At 39.6% G+C, this 23,279-nt stretch overlaps 1 protein-coding gene across 1 annotated transcript; it reads left to right on the top strand.

The window, feature by feature from the left end:
* Window positions 1-1,881: 1,881 nt before the first annotated feature.
* LOC137957119 (uncharacterized) lies at window positions 1,882-22,953 on the top strand. Its single transcript, XM_068804841.1, has 3 exons — window positions 1,882-2,132; window positions 2,208-2,260; window positions 22,607-22,953. Exons 1-3 carry the CDS (start codon window positions 2,042-2,044, stop codon window positions 22,739-22,741), a joined length of 279 nt encoding a protein of 92 aa, XP_068660942.1. The 5' UTR covers window positions 1,882-2,041; the 3' UTR covers window positions 22,742-22,953.
* Window positions 22,954-23,279: the final 326 nt, after the last annotated feature.

The following is a 23,279-nucleotide window of genomic DNA, read 5'->3' as shown; positions in this document are numbered from 1 at the left end:
TGCGTGGTATTCTATGTAATTATGAGAGTGAGTGCCATAAGTTGTAGTTAATAGTTAGTTTATGTGTTCTTTTTTATTATTATATATTAAGGCATCCATGTCCCTCCTATATAAATAAGAGAGGGGGAGGAGTTCATACACGTGCTCTCTCTTAACCCCTAAAGTTTTTTTCCTTAACTTGTGCTCTTGCCTTCTCCTTTTCATCTTCTCTTTTCTTCTTCCTTCTTTCTTCTTCTTTCTTCTTCTTCTTCTTCTCAAACCTAGTTGTCCATGGATTAAACCCTAAAATCAACTACATTGAACTAATGTCAACAAAGACTTCTATTACGTGTCATCAAATCAAGATGCATTCGTCCACCAGACTTTTTGTAGTGCTTTTTTCTCTTCTAGTCTTTGTGCATTTTGCTTGTCTAGTCATTCAGGTGAACGAATTCAAATAGAGAGTTCTTGCTCTCAAGGCACCAAGTTGAGTTTTAGTTGGACAATCAGTCTTCATTATTGCTCTTTTGTGACTTTTGCATGCTTTAATTGATCTATCAAGTCACTCAGATGGGTGTATAGCCAACTTTCTTTCCAAGCGACTTTTTTTAACATAACGCTCATTTAAACACCATAATTATTACTTAAATATTTGTTATCACCAAAATTAACTCTAGGGGACCTTCTTGCCAACATTTTGAATGGCGCACTTTGTTCAAACATTTGGCTTACCAAGCATTTGTTTTTCTACTAGTCTTTCTATTGGAGTGCATTACTTAAACATTCTCCTTTATTTCAACACTAAGCTTTATGTCAGACTTTTAATTGGAGAGCCTTGTTCGATCATTCTCCTTAGTTTGATCCTCACATTTTTTGGTGCACTTTCTCTAGAGAAACTTCGTTCAAGCAACCACTTTTGGTCAAACATTAGTGTTGCATATTTTTTTTTTCACTTGAAATTAGTTGTTCAAAAAACTCTTTTAAGGCACACTATTAGATTCAAGTTATTTGTTATCATCAAAATCATATTAATGAAGATCTTGAGACCAACATTAGGAGTTAATTAATTTTTTTTAAATTTTAGAATTTTTAAGGTTTAAAACATAATCAAAATGGTAAGACAGTGAAGAAATTACTTGAATCTTGAATGAGGCAACACCCTTAGAGCCTAGAACTTGGAGGCAAACTTATTGCTCTGCACTAGTGGTTTTTTGCAGCCAAGTGGAATTTGAGGTATCTCATTAAGCTTGTGGTTAGCAAAAATGTCACTCTAGAGATCAACACCCAAAAAGTGTGAGAAGCAATGGTCAACTTAGACCAGCCACCTCGCCAATTGGCTTTTGCCTTGGCATGAGCAAGGTCATGCCCTCTCTAGCTTGAGCAAGTGAATTCATGCACGTAACTCATCATGTGATTAGACATAAATAGAGTGTACACTTATTTGGTAATTTTATCTGATTACTTATGCTATTGTTTTATCATTTATTTAAATACAAAGATAACTTTGTGATTTGTAACCATTCTACATGTAAATATGAGCAAACGGTCTCTCTCTATTAGAGGATGACATAATGATAGCCTCGATGAAAACTTTGGGCAACGATATTGGCCTCTTGAGTATTGACCCCTTGACCTGACCCACACTTCCCCTGGTTTTGGTTTGATATGGTTTGATCCATCAGAGATGGATCTAGTGAGTTGTGTAACCATGTATATAATAGGTTTTTGGATAATTATAATTATGTTTTACATGATTACATAAAATGTGTATCTATTAAGTGGGCGGCCTCGTATTTGTTTTTAAATGGCTGGGTTTGGGTTCCGTTAAGACGGTTCAATTAGCCCGTTAAACGACGATATGCCAATATGTTTTGTGTACATGAAATGGGCCCATATTGTTTGATAACAGCAAACAGCTCTACTGCAAACCCTAGACCTGCTATTCGCTTCAAGTTTGAACTTGGAACCTTGAAGAGAGAGGAACGGCAAAGTCTCCAAATTGCTTACAAATAATCTACTGGCAGAATTCCATCTGAAGGGTACAACAAAACGAGGCACTAAGATGACGCAGAAAGCTACTCTCTTCAAAGGGCAAAAAAAAAGGAAGACTATCCCCCCGAGTCGCCATGGCAAAGCCCCCATTACTCGAAAAGGTATTGTTCACTTTACTCTCTCTCTCTCTCGCTGTCTCTCCGCTGTTTTTTTGAAGAATTTTCTGATAATTGTAGGAAAGAGGTTTGTGAAGCCGTCCAATATAACAAAGGAGATGGACATCGATAGGGTAAGTGTCGCCATTCTTTTCCCCCTCTAATTTCTTGAACAGCTGCAAGTTACAATGGTTTTATTATAATCAGATTAAAAAATATTACTTTATGAACAATCTGCTGTCTGCAGTACCTTTTTTATGTGCTCTGAAATAAACAACAAAGTTAATTCGGGACACAAATGATTTTGATTTGAGTTGGCGCCATGCATATTTCAGCGATTTAGAGTAGATATCCTCGTAGTTCATTCCTTCTTACCATGACAAAAGCAGGAGTTGAAGTCTTGATTAAAACTTTCAACTCATATGTTCACCGTCATCTATAATTAGCTGATGTTGTTATCCACCAACCAAAAAGAGAAAAAGAAGTAGATATGAATAATTGTTAGTTACGTGACAATTCTCTTACCTTCTACTCTTCTCGTATACAGTACATCATCCATGACCAATGTTTACATTCTCTGGATTTAGTATTTTAATCTCTGGGGATGTGTCTAATCCATTGTGATTGTTGAAGTCTTGATTCTTGAATTGTATCATGTTGTATCATGATCTTTGCAATCTATCTCTAGCCCAACTTAAGTGATGACCTCAAGAAAACTCAGAGATCTTGGCTGCAGTGCTTTGTGATAATTCGCGTTACGACTTTTTAGATATACGCCAGTTTACCTGGATAGATTGCTGAGTTAACTCATTTACATCAACTCTGTTGTCTTTTTTAGTTAAAACTAATTTGAAGACAGTATTCTGTTCCTATTTTATCTTTTGGTTGATTATTTATCTTAGTATGCATTCGTCCTTTTTTTTACATTTGAATTTTCTATCAACTAGTTCTTGAAAAAGGAATATCTTTGATTATGCATCATGTTGGATTGGACATGAGGAAATTCCATCTGCAATTTCTATTAAATGTGGTTTCTGTAAATGCTAAGGTTTGAGGTACTCGATAGGGGTGCATATAGACAGGTTAAGCAAAAACTGCCCTAAGCAGGGACAAGGTTTACCCTCCCATGGGGTGGTGATGGAGTGAAGGAAGAAAAACCTGCACAGATGGGTTTTTCCTAAACCTGATTTGTGGTATCTTAATACTATTGTTGAAGAACAAGGGGCATTTGGTCATTTTAATTTATCTTTATTTATATGCCTTGATGTAATTTTATTCTGTATGTCCAACTATGTCTATGGATCAAGTTTCATGTAAAGAGGACACATAGAGTAGGAGATACAGAAAGATTAGGGTTTTCACTTAAGTAAGGCATTTGTATAATTGTACTTAAATCTTATTATAAATAGAGGTTGGGGGATGCGCACGTCCCCCACCTCAGACCATTATTCACTCTCTCTTGTCTTCATCTTCTCTCCCTTTTGTTCTCTCTCTTCAACTCTCTTCTTAGTTTTTTCATGGTATCAGTGCAGTAGATCGCATCTGGGAAGACTTTTTGTCAAGTTTTTCATCCTTTTGAAGCAAACATCTACATAAATGAAGGATCTTTATCCAGTTTTTCGGCTATTAGTTAGTAAAAATCCAATTTTTTTTTCTTTTCTCTCTGCCAAAACCCTAGGGTTATTGGTTTTACTGTTTTAAGAACAGATCTTGATGTTTTAAACTGAACAAAAGAGGTATTTTATGCTGATCTCAGGATACGCGCCAACTCCCAAACATGTATGTGCTGATGTAATCTTTGACACCTGCTGACATCAGCCCTAGTGCTACTCTTTATGCACTGTTATCTTCTGGAATTTGATCCTTGTGTGGATTTCTGGATTTTCTGACCTGCACACATCATCTATCTGCCCTAACTGTAATTTTACGTGGTGGGGCCCACTTAAGCTGGTTGATTTGGAATCTTTCGAGGTTTTGTTTGATCTGTTTGGTATTCTTTTAAATCGTTTATGGCTGATTCTAGTGAGGTTTACACTTTATCTAAAGAATCATATAATCCGGATGGTAAAAATATTATTACTGTTACTTCTGAAAAGTTGTATGGTGATAATTACATTACTCGGTCTAGATCTGTTAGAATATACTTCAAGGGCAAAAAAAAAAAAAACTGAAATTTATTAGAGATGATCCTTTTGTCCCTCAAGATGATGATTGGGAGGCTGAAGATAGTTAAGTGATGACTTGGATTTCGGGTTATGAACTTTGAAACTACCAAAACTATGTGGTTGTCTTTGGAAGCTCTATATAGACAAGAGATCAACCTTTCTAGGGTTTACATGCTATATACAAATTTCTTTGGCTTGAAACGGAGCAATAGGACTGTGACAGAATATTATTGTTCTTGTCTGAGTATTTGGTAGGAGATTAATTTCTTTCTTCCATTTACTACGGATGAACGGAAACTTAGAAAAAAACAAAGTTAGCTCCTAGTGGCAAAATTTCTAGATAGTTTGGGTGCTGAATTTGATAGCATAAAGGCACAAGTTCTAGCCTCTAATGAAATAGCTAACCTCTCTACTACCTTTAATAGGGTAATGAGAGCTGAAAAGACCATTGTGCCTAAAGTTGGAAAAGATACCAAATTGGGTGAAGCTACTTCCCTTAATACATTAGCTATAGCATTTGGTTCCACTATGGGCTGGTAGAGGTAGCAGCAGATATAACTCAAGTAGAGGCCGAGGAAATAGCAAATTTGAGTGCAAATGTGTTCACTCTGGATTCACAAATCTCTAGTCGGATAGATGTTGGATAAAGTTTGGAAATCCTGCGTGGGTAAACACCATTACACACAGCCCGAGGGTTTGAAACTACTACATCAATCTCACCTGGTGCTCTAGATGAATTACAACAATTAATCTAGCATTTTCAAACTAAAGATCTGGGTCAACTAAAATCCTTTTTGGGCATTGAAGTGGCAAGAAGCAAGAATATTTGAGGGTTTAGGACAAATAATCAAATGGGCAGAAGACACAGCTGAGCGACGTAAAATGGATGTTGCAATGGCTTTCGTTGCTCCATCCTCCTGGTGGTCTGAAAAAATATTTTTGGAGCTAATTTGCGGCGAATATTTCGTCTGGCTCGAAGTCTCGTTCGGCGAAGTTGGAATTTTTCACTCACCGAAGCATTGCCGGACACAAAGGGGATGACCTCTCACTGAGCCTGAATCATCTCCCAACCCGATCAACTCAGGCATTAACCCATCGTGCCTAGACGACTCCACCTCGCTAGCGAGTTCCGAGTCAAACTCGTTTTCAAATTTCAACTCCTCAGGGAGCGTTTCAAGATCCAATCCGTCTGACGATATCTCGATTTTCAAAGAGGTACCACCAATTTTAAATTTAAATGGCGAATCCCAAGGTATGCCAGTTGCCCCCCCCCCCCCCCCCCCCCCCCCCCCCCCCCCCCAAATTCAAATTCAAAAGGTGAATCCCGAGGATTAGCTGGCTCCCTAACAACCAAACTTAATTTTGCTCTTCCTGATATTTCAAAGGTCGCTCGCTTCTCGAGGCAAATCTCAAAATGCACGTCAGGGATTCCCTTATCCCCTCCTGTTTTTTTGCCAGATATCCCCCAAAATTTTACTTTCCCAAATCCCGATACCCTTATCCCCTCCCATACGTTTTCCCCCAACTCTATGTCCTCTCCCGTCTTTTCGTCAAATATCACCCCAAAATCTACTTTTTCAACTCCCGAAATCCCATCTTCCAACACTTCCTCTTCAACTTCTCCCATCCTTTCGTCAGAAATCTTCTTAAAATCTACTTTTTCAACTCCCGAAACCCCATCATCCCACACGTCCTCTCCATCTTTCCACACATCTTCACCAAACCCAAAATTTCCAAACCCCGAAACCCCTACATCCCCGAAATCACCCTCTCGCTTCTCAAACCTGACTAATCCCCTCTTTCGAAAAAACCTCCCTCCTACTGCTTTCCCTCATCGTCCCAAAAGTCTTCTTGGAGACCAAAATCCAGAGACCTGCAAGTTGCTGGTTTCAAGCGGATCATAGGCCCCAAGAAATACCCCAACTCTCGAAACAAATTATTCTCCCTCGCCTCTTCCTAAAATCCAGCTCAACCAAGTCTACCATATTTTCCGTTCCGATACCAAGTGTTCTTCCAGGAACCTTTCCCCTCTCCCCAAAAGATCAGAACCAACGACACCTCCCATTTCGTCCCTCCATTCATCTATGGAACCCGAAATCCCTGAACATACACATTTCTTAAACCTAGCGCCAATACAACTCAACAAACCGGTCTGTTAAGTGCGGAAAGCCAAGTACCTAACCCATTAGTGGTGGACGGAACCACCCAGGTGGACGCAACCACCTAGCTCTGACACCATCGTTCCCGTTCCCGTTCCCGTTCCCTACCGCTTCACCCGGGATTCGAACGCAGAACGTGGTGCCCAGCTCTGATACCATGTCAAACGCCTAGCCAATACAACCCAAAAGACCGGTTTGTTAAGTGCGGAAAGCCAAATACCTAACCTAGGTAGACCAGGGATGGACAAAACCTAACCCAGGTGGACCGGAACCACCTAGCTCTGACTGTCCCTGTCATCGCTACATATCAAAGAAGACGGCAACGCCTGGAGACAGAGATCAACAAAGGAAGTACGTCCTCGACCAACCTCCAAATGCCTGATAGACATGACAGTCCTCAGCTCCCACCTCCCTCACCTGGTAGACCTGATCGTCTGGTGGAAGAACTCCAGGTCGAGTGCCACAAATATGATGACGAGACATGGCAACAAATGATGAGTCTCTCGCGTCTTTTGGGAGTAGTTTACAGAGGTCAGTTGCTTGGAGACAACACGGGAGTTCTAACACTCGATTCCAAATGATTGTGTTATCCTGGAATGTAAGGGGTATTGGTGGCTTTCGGAAGAAGAAAATGGTTTCAAATTTTCTCTCCTAGTTCAAACCCTCTGTGGTTATTTTACAAGAGACAAAATGTCAGGATATGTCTGATCTTATTGTTAAGGAGATCTGGTCGATTCCTTCAATTAAATGGGCAGCTGTTAACGCAGTAGGCCATTCTGAGGCATCCTTGTTGCATGGGACTCTTCTCTTTTGGACTCCCTCCATGTGACTGAAGGTTGTTTCTCCTTGGGCATCTAGTTTAGGGATCTCTCCTTCGGCAGAATGTGGTGTGTAGGGGGAATGTATGGCCCAACCAGATATCGTGAGCGGGCTCTTTTTTGGGAAGAATTATGTGAATTACATCAATCTTGGAGGCTCCCATGGCTTTTTGCGGGTGACTTCAATGCAATCTGATATTGTAATGAGAAGAAACCTCCGACCATTCGTATATCTGCTTCTATGAGGGGTTTCTCATATTTCATTGGCAGTTGTGGATTGGACGAGATCTCATTATCCGGGAAAAATTACACATGGTCGAATAGTCAATAACGACCGATTTTATCAAAGCTGGATCGTTTCCTGGCCTGCCCTGATTGGTTGTAGCTCTTTGGAAATGTCTCGAGTCGTGTCTCAACAAGGTGGGGTCAGATCACTGGCCAATCATGGTAACTTCTTTTGAGAAATGGGGACCTTCTCCCTTCAGGTTTGAGAACTCATGGCTGTCTGTGAAAATTTTTGCTACCCTTATTGATGGTTGGTGGTCGGAAGGCCCAAGTTTGGGCAGACGAGAATGGGCCTTTCCTCTGAAGCTTCGATTCTTAAAAGCCAAATCAAGGAATGGGCCACCTGCCACCGTACCACATTGACTGCTGAGAAGTCCTCTCTCCTTGCTCAGATTGCGGATTTGGACCTTGCGGAGGAACTAAGGTACTAGACTTCGGAGGAATATTCTTCCCGAGTCTCTCTCAATAACCTCAATTCTATCATTCATCAAGAGAAAATCCGATGGAAGCAACGTGCTAGATTTAAATGGCTGAAGGAAGGAGATGCCAATACAAAATTCTTTCATGCCGTGGCATCGACAAAGCGTAGGTCCAATCGAATTACCTCATTATGAATTAATAATGAGGTAACGTCATGTCGGACCTCGATTACTAATGATTTGCTTAAGTATTTTACACACCTATACTCGGAGGAATGCTTCAATAGGCCTAAATTGCAGCACATCAGTTTCTCTCGGCTATCTCCTGTCGCCTCTTCTCTATTAGAGCTGCCTTTCTCGGCCAAGGAAATTGAGTGTGCTGTTTTAGGCATGGAAAGTGATAGAGCGCCGGGCCCTGTTGGCTTCATGGAGATTTTCTTAAAAGATTTTGGCCCCGGCTCAAGGAGGACATTTTAGAAATGATTCATGGTTTCTTCAGAAATGGGGTCACTTTCCGTAGTATCGGTGTGTCATTCATTGCCTTGGTCCCAAAGAAGGCTAGTGTTGAGAGGTCGAAGGATTTCCGACCAATTAGTCTTGTCACAAGCGCCTACAAAATCATTGCTAGAATTCTGGCTCATCGTCGAAAAGTTCTTCTTCCAACTGTCATACACAGAGGGCAAGGTGTTTTCCTCAAAGGAAGAGAGCTTTTAGACTCCACTATGGTTGCACATGAGCTTATGGATCATTTCCGGCGTAATGAAGATCCTAGAATTGCTTTGAAACTTGATTTAGAAAAGGCTTTTGATAGAGTCAATTGGATCCTCCTCGACAAGATCATGGAAAAAATGGGTTTCGGAGAAAGATGGAGATTTTGGATCAAAAGTTGTGTGGGCTCGGCCTCATATTCTCTCCTCTTAAATGGCACAATTTGTGGGTATTTAAAAGGGTCTAGAGGAATTAGACAAGGTGATCCACTCTCCCCTCTTCTTTTCAACATGGTTGGTGAATTTCTCTCTACTATGTTTTACTCGGCAGTCAATCTCGGATGGCTTCCTCCAATCAGCCCTCAAGAAGCTTTTAATATCCCCATCCTTCAGTATGCAGACGAAACTATCATATTTGGGATCGGTAACATTGAGGGTGTCAAAAAGATCAAAGCAGTTTGGGGTCTTTTCGAGTTAGCATCAGGCCAGAAAGTCAATTGGGGAAAGACCTCTCTAATGGGGTTTAATGTTAGCTCTGAGCTTCTTACAGAGATGGCTAGTATATTTGGCTGTACAACAAGCCAATTACTGACCACATATCTTGGCCTGCCATTATTCAATGGCCGCATCTGTAAAAGTTTTTGGAATCCGGTGGTTGAAAGGAATGAATCCTGGCTGGCAACCTGGAAAGGGTGGTTACTTAGTAAGGCGGGGAGGCTCACCCTTCTCAAGTCTTGCATTGTAGGTATTCCAAACTATTCACTATCTTTTATGCCCTATCTTGCATTCATATGTTTGACAATGGATAAACTCAAAAAATGATTTTTATGGAGAGGATCGAGCGATATTTTTAAATATCACCTGGTCAAATGGGATGAAGTCCGTTTGCCAAAAAGTTTGGGTGACCTGGGGATTCGGAAATCCAAAGAAATGAACCAAGCTCTGCTCCTTAAATGGTTATGGAAAATCAATACTCATTCCTCAAATCTTTGGAAGGAAATGGTTATCGCCAAGCTTGGGGGTATTACTCAATGGTGGATGTCAGGGGGAAATCAGAGAGGTTTATCTTCAATTTGGAGAGCAATATACCTACTTCCAAAATGTTCAGCTGCTTGCAGATTCTATGTTGGAAACGGTAGGTCCCTCAAATTTTGGGATGATCTATGGATGGGGCAGAAGCTGCTACAGAATGCCTTCAGAAGCTTGCTTCTCCTATCCACCCGTAGAAATATATCAGTTGCAGATGTTTTCGAGGGGGGTGGTACGAACCTTCATCCTAGAAGAGGTCTTTCAGACACTGAGGCGCTCGAGGCCAGTCGACTAATGGACTCTGTAAATGGGGTAAAAATTTGTCCTTTGGTGGCAGACAAGCTCGTTTGGTGGCCGGAGAAAAAAGGCATTTTCTCAGTATCATCTGTATTTAATTTCATCAATGGCTGGAATGCACCTCATCAGGATCATGAGATTTTTTTGTATGGTGTCTATGTGCTCCTCCTAAGATTAAATTCTTTATGTGGAGTGCTTGTCACGACAAAATTCTCTCGGCAGACGTGCTTAGAAGAAGAGGTCACCCCTCAGTAGACCCTTTATGTCCTTTTTGCAATATAGAAGCTGAGTCCACAAGTCACATTCTGCTTCAATGCATCTTCTCATGGAAGGTGTGGACATCCATACTTAGCATGTTGGGGATTCAATTCTGTATGGTGGCCGATTTGCTCTCATTCAGTAAGTTGTTACTTGGTATGTCCCTTCCTGGTCTCGGAAAGGTGATGCTCTCAGCTTGTGCTAGTTTCATAACGTGGGGTCTATGGAATGAGCACAATCGTAGAAGGTTCGAAGGTAAAATCGAATCAGCGGACCGAGTGGTGGGACATATTTCTTCTTGGCTCCTGACGAAGAAGTCTTTCTCCTCATTTGTGGGGACCCCTATCCATGAGAACTGGTTTAATTTGGCTAGGATGCACTCGAGGTCAAAGGTCCGGACTATGCAAGAATGGACCCCTCCTGATCCTAGTTATCTTAAGTTGAACTTTGATGGTTCTTCTCTTGGTAATCCCGGGCTCTTTGGATTCGGCGTGGTTAATCTCGGATCACCTAGGCAACCAACTTTACTCATATGCCGGCCCTTTAGGAATCACTGACTCTATGGGTTCCGTGTCTTCAGAGATAAGTGCACAGGTCCCCTCCATATTGAAGGGGACTCGAAGGTGGTCATTGGATGGTGCGAGTGTGCATCCCCTCCCTCGTGGCGCCATTGGGACATTTTTTGGGAGATTACTGAAATTTGTTCATATTTATCTTGTATTTGGTCTCACATTCTGAGATCCGCAAATTCGGCGGCTGATGTGCTTGCTAAGTACGAAGCTACCATATAATCGTTGGTTGTCAGGGAGATGCTCCTCTCTTTGTGATTTTTGTATTTTTCTTGTTTATATACATATATACATCTTTTTCAAAAAAAAAAAAAAAAAAAAAAGTGGCAAGAAACAAGGAGGGAACGACTCTGACTCAAAGGAAATATGTCACTGAAATGGTTCAAGAGTATGGACTTCCGGGGGCCAAACCTATTGATACACCTATGGAAGTAGGACTTGATCTTCATGATGATCAAAGTCCAAAATTGAAAGAGTAAACAATGAATTGGAGACTAGTAGGCAAACTCATTTATGTTACAGTTATTAGACCCGATATCTCATTTGCAGTTAGTGTAGTGAGTCAATTCATAGACAATCCACGTAAGATTCACCTAGAGGTTGCAAATAGAAACTTATGTGATATCTAAAGAAAGCATTGGGAAAAAGATTTTTTTTTTTTTAAGCCTAATAATCACTTGAAGGGTTGAGGCTTTCTCTGATGCTAATTATGCAGGTTCCAAGTTTGACAGAAAATCAACCACTAGATATTGTGTATTTCTGGGAGGAAACCTAGTCATCTAGAAGAGTAAAAAGTAGAATGTTGTTGCTCACTCCAATGCAAAAGCAAAATATACAGCAATGACTCGCACCATTAGTGAGCTAATGTGGGTGAAATCTGTTATCCAGGAATTAGGTTTCTATTAGAAGGATCCTATGACTATGTATTGTGGTAACCAGGCAACAATCTTCATTGCGAGCAATCAATCCGGTGTTTCATGAGAGGACGAAGCACATAGAAGTAGATTGTTATTTCATCCGAGATGCAGTAATGAGAAAGGGGGTGACCACTCCATATGTTTGGTCTGGTGATCAACTCGGTGATATCTAAACTAAAGCATTGGGAAAGCATGAATTTCTGTACTTCTGTGGCAGTGGCAAGTTGGGACTATTCAACATATACTCTCTAGCTTTGAAGGGAAGTGTTGAAAAACAATTATAGGGGCATTTTGGTCATTTTAATTTTATCTTTATTTATATGTCTTGATGTAGAAAGATTAGGGTTTTCACTTAAGTAAGGGCATTTGTATAATTATACTCAAATCTCATTATAAATAGAGGCTGGGGACTTGCACGTCCCCCAATGCAGACCATTCTTCGCTCTCTCTCGTCTCCACCTTCTCTCCCTCTCATTCTCTCTTTAACTCTCTCTCTCTCTCTTCTTAGTTTTGTCAACTATACTACCCTTTATGTTAAAAAAGAAAAGAAAAGAAAAGATATATGGTTCAATTGATAGAAGGTTATATACTTTAATGAGGATCTCTTAGAAAAGAACAAGTTCGACCAAAAAGCTAAATGGCATTTAGGCCTTTCTCTTTAAGACTAAAATAGCATTAATAAGAAAACATAAACTTAAATGAGGGTGTTTTTGGAAGAAAAAGATTCCGGCCATCGGCCATCTCAAAGATAGGCCAGAAATGCAGGGTTTGAATAGGGATTGGGTGGGGGGTTTTGTAATGGGGCGGGGTGGGTTTGAGGATGTCAGACTTGGGCTTTCAGGGCGGAGTTTGATTTTCAAACACTTGCCTTGAACCTGACCCTGTGCAACCTTGGTTCCAATGCCGTTCTTAAAAATTTTAAAAGAAAAGATAGATTGGTGTGTACTTTCAAATTTGGCAACCTAGCTGCACAAGAAGAAAGTAGCATAATGGTGCCAACATTGTTGGCTGATGGCATTTTGAAGAGTAAGAAATAAACTTGAAGGAGCAGAGAGAGCAAGAGAGAGAGAGGAGAGAGAGGAAGCTAAAGAGGTGAGTGGTGGAATATGTGAGAAGCTGCTCGAAGTTCGAGCATTTTGGCTAGGGTTTTTTTAAGTAGAGACAGGATGGAGGATAGTGGGAAGAAGTAAGAGGATTTGGAATAGGAAAATTTGAGACATTTTAAATAGATCTTTCTCCTTTAGATATGGGAAAAGCAATGTCTTGATGCTAGAAGATTCTCGCAAGGTTTGCGAGTGATTAGAATTACGGTGAAAATCATTGCGTGTGAAAACTTCATCAAACGACTTCTACTAGTCTTTGCTAATAACTCTGATTACCCAAGGGGGAAGGATCTATGGATAGGCTGCTGCCTCTTCACAATCTCGACACTATCAAAATGGGAGAGAATGCAAGATTGTTGGGAGTTGGGGAACCCTAATTTTGGCATGAATCTATGTCCCTAGAATGACTTGTGTGGGCTTCAATTGAGACAAGTTTGTGGAATGTTCGTGGTACTTCCTCTTTGTTTCTTAGCTACCATTGAATCCTTCAACACACACACCACCTCCTCCTCCTCCTCCTTGCCGGATAACACTAAGCATCTTGGAAGCAGACACATTTGGAACCAAGTTGCAAGGAGGGATGGTGAAATACAAAGGTGGAAAGGAGCATCGAAATCTCGGTTTTGAAGCGGTTCTTAATGGAAGGAAAGAAAGGAGGAGATGGTTGAATGCATCATAGTGAGAACAAGGGATGACCTGGATGAAATTGATAAGGTGACAGATTGGATTGTGTCTACTTAGGGGATTTGTGCGAAGCCAATGGTTTCCCTCTTCAAGGGGAATGAGTGGCTTTTGCATTTCCACTTCAGCCAGATAAGGAAGTTTTCTGGAAAATGACCTATTTAGTACTTGGGAGTCATCTCTCCAATGGAATGGTCACCTACAAAACCAGTCAAGGACCTAGGTCAATTGATTGAGATCTGAGGCTTACCTGCTAAACTATGGCAAGGTGATGATTTTTAGGAGATTGCGACAAATTAAAGTTCAAAGGATTAGCAGACATGGGCGAGAACACCGGGAGCTAGTATATACTTGATTGTGCAAGGATTTGACTCAAGCAACTAGATTAGGAGAACGTGCATCACATATTCTTGCTCTACACCAGCAAAGAGGATTTTTAGATCAAACAAATGTTTGAAAGGATCAAATTTGATGGACCTACAAACTGGTCAGCCAAAAGTAGGGACCATGGACGGAGACAAAGGTAGCATTTGGCATGGCTCTTGTACAAAAGCTGCTCTTTCAATCAAAGAGCTACTTCTAGTGTTCAAAAAAGTGTTTGCTAAGTTTCCTCTTTGAAAAAGCTCATCTTCTGAAGAGGAGAATATCACCTCTTTGTGAAGCTACAAAAAAAAATCTTCTTCAAAGAAGAGATCTTTTCTTTTGGAAAAAGGAGACAATATATGTTTATTTGACAAATGTACCCTTATAAAATTACAAAATTTCATCGTATGTAAATGGTTGACAAAGTAAAAATCTCACTTTTTACATGGGCTCATACATCTTATGTGAGGCCCACCAAACGAATCGTACACAAAATCAGCTACCTAATATGGGCTTACACATGTTATGTGGAACTCACTAATCCTACAAATTGGTGGGCCTGTAATATATCTTGTATATTGGTTACTCAATATATTAAATTTACTGTACAATACTTCCTCTTTTAAAGATGTCTTCACAGAGAAGAACTCTTTGATAGAGGTCTTTCTCATGAAGACCTCTATAGAAGAGGTTGGCCAAATGCAGCCAAAATCAGGCCAACAACTCAATAGGAGATTGTCAATCTGATGGAATCTGCAAGGTAAATCGGACAAGTGAACTAGCTGACTCAATGGGAGTCTACTGTAATATATTGGCACTTCTAATATAGAATTCAAATTTGAAACCGCCTCTGATTGAAGCAGAGATTCCTAAAGACCACAACTATGGACCCAACTAACACCTCTATGGACCCCTAGTTTTTGTCCCCTGTGGTAGCCAATCCCCGAATTGTTTGTTGCTTTCGTAACAGACCAAATGGCCTTGAAAACTCTGTTGAGCTCAGTCCAACAGACCTCACTGACCTCCACAACAAAACTTCTCCTAACCTACTTCCAATTCTCCACAGCCAAACAAAACATGACCTGTCCGACTGTCCCATTTAATCCTGAGCCAAATTCCATTTCCAACCAATCTTTGCTGCAAATGCTGATCTTGATTAACAACCTTCCCAAAATTGCCTTCTTTCCACCCACTCTTCAGCACTGGCAACGAAAAACACTTCCAGAACTAGTTCAACCAGCTCCTTTAAAACCTGTCCCTAACCTAGCTATTTCCAATTCGAGAACCATGGACTCCCAGATTAACCTCCCTCCCCCAACACTCTTACCTTTTGAGACAAGTTCAAAGTTTCCTCCTCAAACAGCCTAGAACCTCAACCTCTTGACCGAACTTCCCCTAACCTTGAAATGATGCTCCCCGATGGCACCCTAACAATTATGAAACAGTCTGCACATTCCATGCCTCCCCGACTAGAAGGAGAGGTCGTAGCCAACCAAAGAAAGCCACAAGCAACCTTTGGCGAAAGGGAGGGGACTCAGGGTAGTGCAAAAAGAGACAGGAGAGGGAAAGGAAAGGTGGCAAAACAAGGAGAAACCAGATAAGAGAAGCTCATAGGTGCTCTGTAAGGGAAAAAACATAGGTGCAATGATAAACCTTGGGGGGTGGATGATGGAGCTGATTTAGATAATGGTGGTTGTTTACGAAGGCAAGTTACCTTGTGTCTCAACAAATGTGGGAGTTGGAAGCCAATAAATGATATTGTTGTTTCGTGGAATGCTAGAGGGATTTGAAGCACTAGGAAGAGGTAAAAAATTAGGAAGACTCTCCTTGCGAGTAAGTCGAAACTCATTGTTATCCAAGAAATGAAGATGCAATCTATGTCAGAGTACATTTTTGCACACGTTGGAAAAAAACTATTTGAACATTTTTTGCTCTTCTGTTACTAAAAACTGTTCAAACATTTAAAATTGTTTGAATTTTTTTAAATCTCTAATGACTTTTTGTTGCTAGAGCTTGTTTGGACACAATTTGTGAACATGTTTTTGCCATTAAATTTCTGCTGCTAAAGCTTTCTCAAATAGTGAAATATGTTTGAACACTTATTCTCCAATGACTTTCTGTTGCCAAAACTTGTTTGAACACTGAAATTTGTTCAAATATTTTTTCTCCAATAATGTTTTGTTACTAAAACATGTAAATACTGAAATCTGTTCAAACAAATAGTGCTGCAAAAGCGTTATATTGTTTTGAAAACTTGCCCAACTTTACTCAAAACACCTCATTGGTTCCAGATGTTTGTTATCACCAAAACTTGGTGGAAAGAGGATCTTGAGATCAACATTTTCCCAACAGTCTTGTGGACCTTAAGTGAATTACAACACTTCGATGCAGAGTTGTTGGTTGTAGTGAAAGCTTTGAAGAATTGCTGACACTATTTCGTGCAAAATAAGTTTGTCATTTATTCTGATCATGATCTCTGAAGTACTGAAACTCCTAAGGAAACTAAGTTTTAGACAAGCCAAATGGTTTAATTATTTGCCAAAACTTGTTTGCACACTGAAATTTGTTCAAACATTTTTTCTCCAATAACTTTTTTGTTACTAAGACTTGTATAAATACTAAAATCTGTTAAAAAACAAATAGTGCTCCAAAAGCTTTAGGTTGTTTTGAAAACTTATGCAACTTTTCTCAAAACACTTCATATCCCGATGTTTGTTATCATCAAAACTTGGTGAAAATCGGATCTTGTGATCAACATTTTTCAAACAGCTTTGTGGACCTTAAGTGAATTACAACACTTAAGATGTTGAGTTATTGGTTGTAGTGAAAGCCTTGAAGCATTGGTGACAATATTCCCTACAAAATGAGTTTTTCAGTTACTCTGATCATGACCTCTCAAGCACTTAAAACTCCTAAGAAACCTGAGTGTTGGACATGCAAAATGGTTTAATTATTTGTCAAAATTTTTTGAGCACTGAAATTCTTCAAACATTTTTTCTCCAATAACTTTTTGCTACTAAAACTTGTATAAATACTGAAATCTGTTTAAACAAATAGTGCTGCAAAAGCTTTAGATTGTTTTCAAAACTTGTCCAACTTTACTCAAAACACCTCATTGGTTTTAGATGTTTGTTATCATCAAAACTTGGTGGAAAGAGTGTTAAGGAATAGTCCCACATGGATCAGTGAGTACAAAGATCTTGAGTTTATTAGTTAGGAAATAGGTTTCCAAAGTTGGCTAGTCATTTTGGGATGGGCCTTGGACCCAACTTCACATAGTATCAGAGCAGGTATTCATATGTTGGCCTGCACCTAAAAACTGTCTACTTGTAAAGCCCGAAAAGAGGGCCTAGACCTAAAACTATCCACTTTTAGAGCCACAAAAGAGGGCCTACACCTAAACTGCCTACTCCTAAATTATCCATTTGTAGAGCCACAAAAGATGGTCCACACATGAGGGGGAATGTTAAGGAATAGTCCCACATGGATTAGTGAGTACAAAGATCTTTAGTTTATTAGTTGGGAAAGAGGTTTTCTAAGTTGACTAGTAATTTTGGGATAGGGCCTTGGACCCAATTCAACAAAGAGGATCTTGAGATCAACATTTTCCCAACAGTTTTGTGGACCTTAAGTGAATTACAACACTTAAAATGTGGATTTGTTGGTTGTAGTGAAAGCCTTGAAACAATGGCGACACTATTTCATACAAAGAGTTTGTCATTTACTCTGGTCATGACCTCTCAAGCACTTAAAATTCCTAAGAAAACTAAATTCTAGACATGTCAAATAGTGTAATTATTTTCAAGAACTCACTTTTACACATGTTGCTTTAAATGTTGAATAATTTGATGTTGGAAGTAGTGGGTTTACATGGTGTTCTAGTATCAATTGTTAGTGACAGAGATATGAATTTTGTTTGGATGGTTTTGGAAATACCTTTGGGGAAAGTTCAACACTAAGTTGAAATTCAGCAGTGCCTACCATGCATAAACAGAAGGGAAGACTGAAGTAGTGAACCAAAGTGGGTAAACTCTTAAAGAGCGAAGTATTCAAATCAATGAATAATTGGGCACTTTATTGCCACTTTACTGTAATAGGTAAACACTACAGCTTAAGATTAAGCCCTTGTCAGGTTGTCTATAGGTATAATAGAGCCAATCTTCTTAAATTAACGGAGTTTCTAATTTCAGCAAGTCAAGGTAGTCAAGTGGATGATATGGTGAGTAGAATAATGGTGTTCTGTGAAGAGGTCAAATGTAGGATGGAATCTGCCTATGAGTATACAAGAATAAAACAGATAAACAGAGAAAACAAGTGTTGTTTGAAGTAGGAGATTTTGTTTGGGTTGTCCTATATCCTGACCAGTTTTCCAGCTAACCATCTTAGAAAGCTATTGAATAGGAAGTTTGGACCATGAGAGATTCTCAAAAAAATTTATAAGAATGTGTGCCTCTAGATGTAAAGACATTAGATATCTTCAATGTCAAACAGATATATCTCTATCATGGGGAAAATGATGTTTTTGAAATTCCAAACTTGAGGATGGGTTCTCCTCAACCAGGGATCTTGATGTTGTCCCAAATTTAATGGAGCAAGAGATGGACATGAAATGTCAAAAGGAAAAGAGGTGGAACATGAACAATTTGAAGAACTTGAAGAAGAATTTGGAGAACACGAGCTTTCAAAAGGTAATGCCAAGAAGATCTTGTTGTATTTTTTAGAAAGCAGCTTCTGAAACATAGAATATCTAGATCTTTAATCTCTATGTTCTGCCCATAAATGCAAGGAGATAATTTCCTGCACCAAGGGTATTTTTGCTATTCTTATCTTTAATTGGCATGGTTAGTTTTGTCTTTACTTCTGTTTTTAAGTTCTTAACTGATAGGTGTATTAGTTACCAAGTAAAAAAGGGCATCACATTTTGTAAGGGAAATGGAGATTGTTGCATTGAATACCCTAACCTTCAACCTCTCCTTCATTTTAGTTGTGAATTTTGAAAGAAGTTGCTACCTTTTCCTCTCCATTATCAATTCTTTCTGAGTTTAGTTTGGATTAACAAACCCTAGATTCTTTCTAGGTCAGAGTCTAGTTGAAGTGCAAACTTATTGGATTCCTGTTTCTCTAGAGATTTGAACTGCCAACTTGGTCTTTGGAGTGTGTTTTCATTCCACATCGACATTAATAGATGAGCAAATTTCTTATCCATCCATGAACTCACATTGACCCATCATAACTAGGTCTGAAATTTTCTTCGGCAAAAAGTTTGAATCCTGTGAGAAGGGCTCTACTTTCAGCCTCAGTTGAGTTGCATTCCCCTGCAGGACCTGAGAAGAATGTATCTTACCTGTCAAATGCATGATACATGCATATAATATTATCATTGGTCGAATTAGCAGGTCAACCTGTTGAGTTGGATGAACCTGATTTGATGGTAGCTTCACTATGTTACCTCTGGTTTGGGTTTTGAAACATCAGTTTTTCTATGTTGTGTAAGCTGATAAGTCCCTTTTCCATAAACCTTGTTGTATTTGAAATACTGGCTAGCTCTAAGGAACCAGGATGAACCTGATTTGATGGTAGTTTCACCCTGTTACCTCTGGTTTGGGTTTTGAAACATCAGTTTTTCTATGTTGTGTTAGCTGATTAGTCTCTTTTCCATAAACCTTGTTGTATTTGAAATACTGGTAGCTCTAAGGAACCCGGATCCTAAGCACACCAGCTTGTGAACAAATATTTTCTCATACTCTATTTTCTATTCAATTCTCTCTTTAGTAGATGTTACAATGTTATTCAGCTCCTAAAACTTAGGAAGTAAACTATAAACTACTTACCAGATCCATTCTTGAAATTTAAAACTATCTTTCAATTAACCTTTTTGGAGTTAGGGGAACAGGAATAACCTTTTTGTTTGACTTCCAAAGCTAGACAACGGAACTCACATGCATTAACTGGGTTTTGGAGTGGCTCAGCGGGTAGCACTTGATGATGATAAACAGCCCATAATGCTCACATGAGTGCATTATCCTCTCTTAAGGCTGAATGGTGTAATTTGTACATCTATAAATAATGTCCCAGTTGCATTCAGTTGGTCAAGTGTCTACAGCACACAACGAGTGAAAAGTGCTTGTTTTGCATCTGCTGCCAAGTTAAATCAAAAGCTTGGAAGTGGCTGCTTTCTGCTTCAGCTTGCAATCTAGTTTTGGAAATGTTCATATTATTAGGACTGATTTGTGGTCTGCCAGATTTGAACTGATTTAATCGGCTGGCACATGAGATGTTATGTTTTATCATGTTTCTCATTGCAAGTTACTCTTTCATTTAGTTTTGTGGCAACAAATGATCGTGAGTCCATAACTTTAAACCTATTTGTTGAGCAGAAGTGCTATTAAAAAAAATATATCTATATATGTTTGTTTAGCAGTGTTAAAATTGGGTCTAGGTCCATAATATAATGAGTAACTGAAGTTAAAAGGCTTTTTTCCCAACTAATAACTATATGACTTTTCCTAATATAACCCATTAGGGGTTGTTCCTTCTAATACTCCCCCCATGTAACAGGCCTATGAAAACGGACATCAGACGTAAGACATAAATAATGTGAATAACGCTAAACAGGGCACAAGACTGGACTCAACAAGGCAAACATCTTACTATATACCAAGTTAAAGTTGTCCAGGTCCATCCCAAGATGATTGGCTGAAGTTAGGATTTCTTTACCCAACTAACAACCATATGACTATTTCTAATGTTAACCTATGTGGGATTATTCTACTAACAAGCAGGATTGGGTTGTTGCTCCAATTCATTTCCATTTGTATAGATGTTCTTAAAAGTTGTGTCATTGTTTTTAAAGTTTGAAGAGATGTCCTTGGTAAATGGTCTTCATCATACGGCTGAAAAGTTCTCTTTGTGCCAATAAATATGGTCTATATGCTATTTTTATGCTGCAGGTATTGAAAAGTGTTGCTATTAGTTTGGTGTTGTCAACTAAGGGTGGCATCGAACTGAGCCGGTTCGTGAGCGGCTCGAGCTCGGCTCAGTTCGATTCGATTTATTTGGATCTCAAACCGAGTTCGAGATCCAGATAAGGCTCGTTTGAGTTAATGAGTCGAGCTTGATCAAACCATGGTTCGGTTCGAAAGCTCGCGAGCCGGCTCATTAATGTGTTGAGGGCCCGGGAGGCGGGAGCGGGAGTCGTCTTCGACTCTTCGAGTTCGACTTTGATTTCTTCCTCCCCTTGTATGCCGTTGTTGATCCTTATCACCGTCGAGCCCCTCTCGTGTGCTGTTGTGGCCGCCTCCGTTGCTGTGGACAGCTGCTCGCTGGCCGCCTTCGTCATAGACTCCTTTACCCCCGCATCGTCTCGGTAGCCACTACCGTTGCTTCCATCATTGTCACAGCCTCCGTCGTGGCCATCATCCCCGACGCCGCTAGACCCCCCTTGCCCTCCACATCATCTTAGCAAAAAAACAGAGACCTAAGTTAGGGGAGAAATAATTTTTCCCCCTTGCGCTCTCAAAGACATCATGCAATTTCGCACGTGCGAGATCACATGCACGTGAAAAAAAATCTGTTTCTTGAACTCTAGTTGTCTCTTCCAAAACAGATTGGTAACTCTCTTAATGCTAACTCCACCCAAGTTTTTTAGAAGAACAAATTGGTAGCATTTCAGAACTGTTGCTGTATGAATCCATGCTCCGAAGAAAAAACGAAAAATGGGCATATGATTAAGTCATCCAAAACCATTTTTCTTAAACTTTTTTTCAGTCTCGATGATCTGGTTTTCCAGTCCTTGAATCAAAACGATCTTATTGAGTGCAAATGGACAAAACTAGCCTTGCTTTTCAAAGGAATGTTTTTGTGTTTGATTATTGAATAAAGTTTATGCATAATTATGCAGTTTTTATGAATAGTTTTATGCAATGTATAGATAATTTTATGCATAGTGTATAAATAATTTTATGCAGGGTTAATATACAGAGGTTATGTCTAATTTTAAGTAGAGGTTATGTCCAATTTTATGTATAATGTATGCATAATTTTGTATACAATTTATTTGCCTTGTATTTTATGCAAAGTTTTAAATGTAGGTGGAGTTTGAACTCGGTTAAAATTATTGGGCTCGAGTTCGATTACAATTTTGGGCTTGAGGCTAGGCTCGGCTCGAACATAGAAAGGTTCAGGCTCGGCTCGAACATAGGCAGGTTCGAGCTCGGCTCGATTCAACGCCACCCCTACTGTCAATCATTCCTGTTCTGGTGCTTTTCTTTTATCTAGGCTATGACATAATATAGTATTCTTACATTATGGGTCTCTCTTTTTCTGCTTTAAACAGTCAATTCAACCATTCTTGCATTGGCCTTTTTAGAGTATCAAAGTAACAGATGAGCAAAAGCTTGAGAGATTTTGTATGTTATTGAGCCCTTATTTCTTTTGTGTTTATAAAATTGCATTACATGTTGTCTGATGCCTTCCATCTATTCAATCTTCATTGAATGGTTAAAAGCACGAGCCAATGCACTCTCTTGTTTTAAGGGAGGTGAATCGAGGTTCATAGCCCGAAAACGTCACTGGTTGCACTCTTCTTAAATGTTCCACCGGAGTTACTTGATTGCTAAATTAACAATCATGGTTTGCATGAGCAGTCGTCTTTCAAGCTAACCGAAACAATTTCCTGATGAATATTTTACTCATTTTGCCGTGTTAACAGGAAGTGAGCAAGTTCATTAACCACTGCAATGAAGTGAAAGCTGCAAATTCTGCAAGCAAGGAAGGAGGTCAGCTAAGCATAGTAAAGACCGCTTTAGAGTCACTGGGTGACCCCAAAAAAAAGAAGTCTCAGTGAACGATCCCTTGTATAAACGTGTTCTTTTCCTTCACTAAACTATGATAAATTTGGAGAGGTTTGGATGAAATGACCGTTGACCAGTAGAAAATTTTGCCAGGTACAAATCAAAAGGAGAGTTTTATTAGTGGGAGATTTATCATCTTGCAAAAGATTTTGTGCTTGTCTTTTTGTCTGTACATGCTGGGTTTCTATGATTGAAGCAACGGTATGGAGTTTTTCTTACAGCGGGTGATGGCGATTGTGTTCTTGAGTTTGGTAAACGTCGACCACAACTTTCTTGACTCTCCCATCTAGGATCTTATGTTGTGACAGGGATCCGTAGATTTTTAACCAAGTCGTCTTAACAGCCATAATCTACCCACCACTTGGTGGGCTAAGTATCTAATCATCAAAATCATCTTTCGCCTTTTCGCAAAGAAAAGAAACGAAAAGATTGTGCATGGGTCCTCCATAGATTCGGTTTTCATAATCCGTGGAAGTACCGGCAGGGGGCCCTCTATATGTTTTATTTGCCTTCTTTGTTGGGGGGGAGGAA

This window comes from Aristolochia californica, unplaced genomic scaffold (assembly GCF_029961685.1).
Source record: "Aristolochia californica isolate CCGP_79_NKW_82.1479 unplaced genomic scaffold, dmAriCali1.0.hap1 SCAF_2, whole genome shotgun sequence".
Taxonomy (NCBI): domain Eukaryota; kingdom Viridiplantae; phylum Streptophyta; class Magnoliopsida; order Piperales; family Aristolochiaceae; genus Aristolochia; species Aristolochia californica.
The sequence above is the reverse complement of the archived record's forward strand: the minus strand, read 5'-3'. Positions and strand labels throughout refer to the sequence as shown.

Excerpts from the sequence above, each read along its gene's own strand:
- LOC137957119 (XM_068804841.1), top strand. The coding sequence starts at position 2,042 with ATGACGCAGAAAGCTACTCTCTTCAAAGGGCAAAAAAAAAGGAAGACT. Across the intron at positions 2,133-2,207 it reads AGCCCCCATTACTCGAAAAG|GAAAGAGGTTTGTGAAGCCG; the intron begins GTATTGTTCACT and ends TGATAATTGTAG. Across the intron at positions 2,261-22,606 it reads AGGAGATGGACATCGATAGG|GAAGTGAGCAAGTTCATTAA; the intron begins GTAAGTGTCGCC and ends CCGTGTTAACAG.